The sequence below is a fragment of the Aulostomus chinensis genome, chromosome 24 (assembly GCF_037954235.1).
Source record: "Aulostomus chinensis isolate RoL2024-O1b breed Wild chromosome 24, RoL_Achi_v1.0, whole genome shotgun sequence".
In the NCBI taxonomy this organism is placed as follows: Eukaryota; Metazoa; Chordata; class Actinopteri; order Syngnathiformes; family Aulostomidae; genus Aulostomus; species Aulostomus chinensis.
This window is the reverse complement of record NC_141343.1, coordinates 11907035-11915000: the sequence shown is the minus strand read 5'-3', so window position 1 is coordinate 11915000 and position 7966 is coordinate 11907035. Positions and strand designations below refer to the sequence as shown.

The 7966-nt window shown below is 42.3% G+C and overlaps 1 protein-coding gene across 5 annotated transcripts in view; it reads right to left on the bottom strand.

Annotated features, from left to right (window-relative positions):
- The window catches only part of nat16 (N-acetyltransferase 16), a 36834-nt gene that overhangs the window by 1325 nt on the left and 27543 nt on the right, over positions 1-7966 (bottom strand). For all 5 annotated transcript variants that reach the window (XM_086197081.1, XM_086197082.1, XM_086197084.1 and 2 more), the window contains one exon: positions 1-7880. This exon is cut by the window's left edge and continues 1325 nt beyond it. In XM_086197081.1, the coding sequence (XP_086053207.1) occupies positions 7652-7880 (229 nt within the window). In that variant the 3' untranslated portion in view covers positions 1-7651. The remainder of the gene's footprint in view (positions 7881-7966) is intronic.

The following is a 7966-nucleotide window of genomic DNA, read 5'->3' as shown; positions in this document are numbered from 1 at the left end:
TGCATCACTGGGTGCATATCAAAATAATTGGATCTTTGAAGCGTACATGTCAATCGTCTCAATAGGTAGCTGAAACTCTAGCTTCTATTTAGCATGGAACGTTAGTCTTCAATAGCGATACGTCAGGTTAATGCAGTCGAGTAGAAAGGATAATAGTTTCTCTGAAAGTAAAAGGGTTCACACCACAGAAATGCTCACACAAAGTAAATGAGGTAAAACTATCATCCTACATTAACCTTTTTTATCTCTTGGCGTCACTAACCTGAACCGGCATTGCTCTCTCTCTCTCTCTCTCTCTCTCTCTCTGAGTATCCTGCGCTGCGTCTGCTCCGTGATCCGCTGAGGAGGCTGCGTCTCGCTAGAACTTGATGGCGAGTTCTAAACATCGCAAGGTCTGATAAGAACACTGACATTGCTGCTACTTGACAGGAGATGGAGCTTCTTGATTATTGCCAAAGACAACTAAAGTGCATGCTGCTTTACCCACTAAGAACTCATTCACACTGGACATCAATCCCAGAAGACATACAAGGTTTGCAGCACAATGCATCATCATCATCGTCATAATTATATTCTCTTGTATACAAAGTATACTGTCGGTACATTTTCAAAGTGCTGTAAGTAACAAAAAACAAAACAAAACTAAAAACATATCTAAGTAATTAAATTCAGTGTCATATTGTATTAAACCACTGACAATATCTTCTGTGCTGCAGGGTGACTGAATTAAAAAAAAGAAAAACCCCAAAACAACAACATTGAACATAAATCGATTAAAACTAAGCATCGAGTCAAAAAATAAAAGCCCTCCAACTTCTGAAGCTTTTTCCGTTTTACAGTTTCACGCGCTAATTGTTTGGCATAAAGTTTGGCACTTCTTTCAGCTTCCGTCATTATTTACACAACGCGACCAAATCCGGTTAAGAAATGTGCATAAAAGATGCGCATACCAGCTGATGCGTCCCTCCATGGCTGAACATCCCTGATTCACGGGTTTACTATCTAAGAGTCTAACCATTACTCACCCAAAATGTTATTCTCATTTTCCTCACTGTCAAATACATCCCCCGTGTTATTCCTGGGGCCGAACGCATTATTAGACAACACCGTCGCATTTATCAGCTGCTTTGAAAGAACAAATTCGGCACTGAGTTTTTACTCCCGCAGTTGATAAAATGAGAGATGTCCGTAGAAAAGAACAGGAAAAAAGTCCTGGTATGTTCAATCTTTAATCTGTAGTCCCCACCTCTCCATCCCTCTTACTTATACATTTTAGAGGAGACGGGTGATTGGTGAAAGGTCAAGAGGACGGCGCTTTCTCTCTCTCACAAATCCAAGGTGGTGGGTGACAAAATTTGAAGGAGCTGATTTTGACCTCGATCTCTCATTTTTATCTGTACGTTACAGTCGTCAGGATGATGGCGGGAGAGGCAGCAGAGCATTGCAGATGCACGCTGAATGAAGTTTGATCTTTTTAAGAGATGGATTAACGGGTTCTTGGGGGGGGGGGGGGACGACAAAATCAAGGTGTCAGTCTAGCGTCGCCGGAGCTGCGGTGGCTATCAAAACACGCAGTATTTATGAGTTGTACGTGATTATGTGCGGAAGCCAAAGAACGAGTTCTTGAGTAAAAAGTTACTCGAGGATCTATTTAAACGTGAGGAAAAGATCCGGCTACTTCAGGAAAAGTCAGTCAGGTGAGATGCCATTGTGTGTGTGTGTGTGTGTGTGTGTGTGTGTGTGTGTGTGTGTGCGTGTCTCCATCTTCAGGAGAGCTCATGGTTAAGAGGGCAGGTACTTTGTCATTATCATCTGAATTTAACAAGCTTTGTTAACGCGTGATCACATTATCAATACAATCGCCTTCTGAATTCACAGCTCAACTAGAAATGTCAATTTATGTACAATGTGGTCTTTTTTTTTTTTAAAGCGAATGGAGATGGAGTCAAGAAGTTTGGACCAAAGGGCCTAATAAGGAATTTTATCCTTTTTGTCCTCTGTCTGAACTTCCCTTGTGCCTCGCCCTCGTAGTTCGTCTGGAAGGCTAAAAGCTGGTCCAACCCCAGGGCCTTGAGCCGGGTCCTGGAGCGAACCTGTGGTGCCTTGGTAAATTTGATGTTAGAACTGATAGTAAAGCTGACCGTGGCGGTGCCAGCGTTGTCTAGATGCGTAGCTGTGTGTAGGTGCAGGTCACATCTGTGCAGGATGTTCTAATTCGGTACTACTGGTAGTGGCCAACATTATAAGTAGGACTGTTTACGGGGGGGGGGGGACTCAAATGTTCCGGGGGAGCTGACTCAACCTCATCTCACAGCCAACCTTGCACATCCGTGTTGGACGTCCAGTAAAGCGTCCAGGGTCAACCGTTTCTGAGTCTCCAGCCTGCTTCTTGTGTCTGACGAATTCCTTCATCACACGAAATTCCGCAACAGGACCAGCTCTCCGTTTCTAAGTCAGTTGTTGTCAGCTCAGTTTTACGCCGTCAAGGTCAAGGCAAAGCTGTTAATTTACAACAACCTTTAACTGTGATCATGGACCGTGGATAATGACTGGCTGGAGCACGTCATCGTGGCGAGATGCAGGCTTCTGAAACAGAGTGAGATCTGGAAATCAGAGCGGACCTCAAAGCAGAATTGCTGCACTTTCACAAATGTCACATCAGAAGGTGCCATTTCTCTTGGATGACCAAGAGAAATGATAGATAGGAATGTTGTCTGAGCAGCGAACTCAAGTTCTTGTAACAGCGTACGGAAGCGTGTTCCTTCCAAGGGCGTATTCACAGATTTATATATATGTAAAGATCTTTAGCATCTATACATGGTCATACGGCAATCATTGCAAGCCAGTTTGGACACGGTTCGTGCAACAACCATAAAATAACGACTCTGTGATCACGCCAAAACAAAACTTGTAGAAAATAGAAAGAAAATAGTTACACCCATGCCTCCCCCTTAACCGTCCCTCTACGACCTCCTGGCAGAAAATGATAGGTGACTTTCTTTGGTTAGAAACAATCAGGTAACACCGTGCTTGTCTTCCTCCTGTGTTAGGCTCCCTGGAATGTGCTGAGGACTGTGGCCACTCTCCTCTCCCCACACAATACAATGCCCAGTCATCCTCACACCTAGAAAATTATATACAAGAAGAAGAGGCGGTCGAAGATCAAGGCTGGTGAAGGCAACAGGGAGGTAAAGTAGTTCTATGTTCCTGTATGGCTCTGACTACTGGTCCAGCTCACACCCTCTACATGGACATTTTAAAGGGAGAGGTAAAGAGTGCGCGTGCTATAAATGTGATCGTTTTAATAAAACTGGAGAGGGAAAAACGACTCCGCTAATGATTATCTATGAAAATGATGTGCGTCCCGGGGGGGGGGGGGGGGGGTGGGTGGCAAGAATGAGCCAAGGCCAAAGAAGGTCACATGGACAAAGTTCATAATTCCACGTTCATTGTTTTCTACACGGTGGTGCATCTGTGTTTCTACCATTGTTTACAACATCGGGGAGAATAAATAGGGAGTGTTCTGCATCTGCGTCACGTTAGCACATTTGAGTGTGGCGGGTACACTTGCAATAAGGTGGTGTCTCAAATTAGCATTTTCACAAAATTTGACCAAGATTGCAGGATGGGTTTGTTTTGTTTTGTTTTTTTTTGGGGGGGGGGGGGATTACTTTGTAAAAAGTAAACAAGTTTTGTAGGTACAAATGGCAGTGAAGTGCAGTGTGCGGCTGCTATTGTCAGTTCAACAGGTCAGTGGGTCCTCTGGAAGAGATGGTCCAGCATTTCGAACCCTTTTGAACCTTATTGTTGACACTGACTTACGGTGTCAGTGCCAACGCGTGTATTTATGCGCTAAAATGGTGGAAATTGAAAAAAAAAAAAAGAAAAAAAAAAAAAGACTGATCTTAACAGCCTACAGTAACAGAAACTTTGAGCAAACCACTAACATGAGCATGCTAACATGTAACAGCATGAACAAGATCTCACTAGGGATGGGTATCGTTAGGATTTTGTCAGTACTGATACCAAAACTGATACCGCTTTTTGATACCAATACTTGGAAATACTCTCATGCTCAAATAAACAAAATAAAGACTCGACGCGAAAAACTGTGTCTAACATTCGAGTTATTTTATTTTTGCCACAAACAGGTCGACATGTGTGACTCTGTCGCTTGGCTATTCGATTTTAATTTGACAAATTATTAGATTTGACAATCCAGAAGGTTTTTTTTTTTTCCAAATATTAGAATGTTCAAAAAGAATCAAAGAATTTTGTTCCCACCCCTGACTTTTCTTGACATATTAGTTTGTTAATGCTGCAGGGCAGGTAAAACTTTCGTGGGATCTTTAGTAACAGTTTGGCTGTTTTCTGCTTGAGGGCAGAATAGAATTTGCTCTGAGAGATGCGAGTAGAGAGAAACAAAGACATGATGAGAGCAGCCATAAGGGTTTGCTTTTTTTTCAGGTGGGGGAGGAGAGGGGTGACATCGAGATGAGACATGATAGAGTTCATGTCAAAGAAAACTAAAGCAGTGCAACGAGGTAGTAACATTTAGGGTATTAAGGCCTATGATGACATGAGCTAAAAAGAAACTGAGTATCAGTTCCCAATCCCCTGCTGTCTGTGCTCACACTTAAGATGTTACTGTATTTTATCAGTTGAATTCATAATGAAACTCTTCTCAGATACATTTTGTTCTGTTTCGAACAAGACGTCTGAAAAGCTAACGTTCTGAACAAGGCTCAACTCAGTTACACCCTGTTAACCCGTTAGCTTATGCTACAGCTAAGAGCTGTCAGAAATCTTGACAACGTCACTGAACGAAAACACCAACACACAACTGTGCTGTGATTTCGGCAACATTCAGAACTAAAACTCTCGCTGAGAGAGACTTAGAAGCTTCTTGCTGAAACGCTGACGGCACCAGCAGCTTGGAAATCTTTGGGGGCAGTCGCCAGCTATTTTAGATGAAATTAACACGACACTGGATGTGTACCGATAGCAGCACCGTTTGTCAAGAAGGTTGTGAGTACTTCAATACTGACCGGTCCTCGGTACCCATCCCTAGATCTCACCTCATGAAAACTGCAAAATGACAGGTGTGGCTCAACAGAAGATTAATTTTGCAGGTTTTTGGTCACCCAAGTGTTATTTTGAGACCAAACACAAAGTGTTTTTTTTCCGCACAGTGAGATTATGTACGAAGTCAGTAAGAAACAAATAGACGCAAATTCACTCTGGGTGATGCAAAATAACCGACATGAAAAACGTTAGCTGAGTAGATCGGAAACCCAGTCAAAGGACCAAGTTGTCTTGGCGACAGAGCTTTAAATATTTCAGCATTATTTTTGATCTAATAAATTGCAATAAAATTACAGAAAAATTTTTAAATGGAAGTGGCAATCGTCCCGACGAAGATCGTGGAGACGCCAAGTTATATGGTGTCACGTTTCTCCACTGCTGCTCGCCAGTGATCACCTCTAACATCAGTTTCAGCCATTTAGTATACCTTTGGAATATGTTACGGTAAATGGACTCAATATTGCGCTTTTTTTGTTAACCTTGGCGGTACTCAAAGCACTTAAAAATGTCATGTCATTCACCCATTCTCTCTCTCTCACACACACACACTGATGGTGGAGGCTGCCATGCAAGGCGCTACCCTACTTACCTACTCATCAGGAGCAATTATTCATCATCTTGCTCAAGGACACTTCGAAATGGTCCCTGGGGGAAGGGAGGACCAAACCACCAACCCTTTGGTTGCTAGACCACTTCACCTTAGAGCCATGCTGCCAAGACACAACAGCATGGACCCAACACAACACTTTTCTGATGGGGCTTCTATCAGTACAGAGCAGTGATATGGATATTCATGTCATGGTTGGTGACTGAAAGAATTGGTGTACCTACATGGAGGTGAACTCCAACACCACCCCTGTTTTAAGGGTATGACAGCAAATATTTGACTGTTTTTATGTGTCTTGCGTGAGTAATGCAAGCAAACACATAGAAACCTGCTTGGTTTGGTCTGAATACGTAGGCCCGCACTCACCTCCACCATCCCAAATGCTGCTCATCTCACTGGTAGAGCACCACGCACATCAGAATCACTGAGTTTGTAACTTTTCACCCGCCTGTACTTGTACTAAATGTGTACTGCTGACTGGACAGACGCCCTTAATTGGAATGGACAAGTCTCCGTCATCCTCCCAGGCCTTGGTGCAATGCTATGGAGATGTTCTCTAACATGACGAAACCTTCAGCCAATACCAGTTGGGTCAGAGAGGGGACACTACTTTTAAAACAACATTAGTAATAAAATAACTAATTACTACTATAATGTACATGTAAGACAGTATATTTCTGTTAATTCTACCAGTCATTCTACTTCTCCCTGCATTAGCTGAAGCCAGTAGTTGCCTGCACGGTTTTCAAGCATTAGCAATTAGTTTGGCATTACGCTATCGTCTACAAAAGTAAGAAGCCTACAGTAGGTTTCAATCGCAGCTTCAGAATTTAATCATTTCTGTTAGATTTTTGCAGCGTTTTAGTGAAAATATTAAATTTATTACATATAAATACAGTCAACGTTCTGAAACAAGAAAAAGGAGGACAAAAGCTAATATGTCAGCTTGACTGTAACCAAGGATGAAATGTCAACCGTTTAGTGACCAATATTCATTTCACTGACAGGATTAGTTTGATGTTCCTTAGGTAATGCTTGTTAGCAGAGGTGACGGGATCGCAAAGTTACCTCTGTTTGATCTTAAACTATTCATTTTTCTTTCTAACATAGACACAACCTGTGTGTGTAGTTTAAAGTGCCTTAAGAGTTGTGCAGATTTCATAACCCAACTCAGCTTGCGTACATATTAAGAAGTTTCATATTTACAGAGAAAGACAGATGAAAGGTATGAGGGTATTTGATTTCCTGTGAAAAATTCCTGTTGCACGGCCAATGTTTTAGGCTCATCACTGCAACCTTCCAAAAGATCACCACTCTCCTTACACCTACCCATGACGTAAAATATACAATGGCAAAACCTCCCAGTGATCCATGCAATAAAACCTGTGTTAAATGTAGGCGTATATGATGATGTTTTGACTCTACAGTCATTTTTAGAGTTATGTTTGTGCTGTTACTGAAAGGGTGTATGTCAGGAATGGCACAGCATAGAAACCACCACAAAAGTGGACTCTACTAACTTAAACTCACACAGTTATCCTCTTCTCAAATTTGGTCAGACTTTCCCTTTTACGTCTGTTCATTTGTTCAATTGCATATTTATAAACGTGTAGATTTAACGCGAGTCTGTTTAGAGCACGGTTTAAACTTTGGACCCCTGAAGACATAGGTTTTGACTGTTTCCCGTAAAATATCTGGCACACCTGAAAACTATTGCCTGAAAATAATGATTAAGTAAAATTAACATCCATAGCAGATTGAAGATTAGAAGCCCAAACTCCTAATGTCACCTGGTCATGATGTATTTCTAAGTATTTGTATTCCTCTTTTTATATAAAATTAATTTAGGTTGCTTCCCCTCAGACTAAAAGGTTGTGGTTTACTGTTAAGTGTAATCGAACTGTGTCCATTCCTTCTTTCTGGCACCTTCTTCTACGCCTTCCCATCCTGTGCCTCTAACTACATGACGTCGGACTCCACCACACACTGCTCAGTGTACTCTTTCACGAGCTCCACACTGAGGGTGTTGTTGCAGAATTCAGCCATGGGCTTCCACAGCGGCGGGTCCAGGAAGATCTGGCACATCACGTAGCCCTTCAAAGTGGCGGTGTGACGTTGCAGGTGGCACAAGAACTGCTGGCGAGCGAGGTGCAGGTCTTTACCGAACATATCAATGTTCAGATAGTACCTGGGTCAAAATAAAATTGTGTCAGTTGATCAGTTGCGTTTCAAATTTGCTACCCTTTGTCTGAGATCCTAAATGTTCGCCCCCAA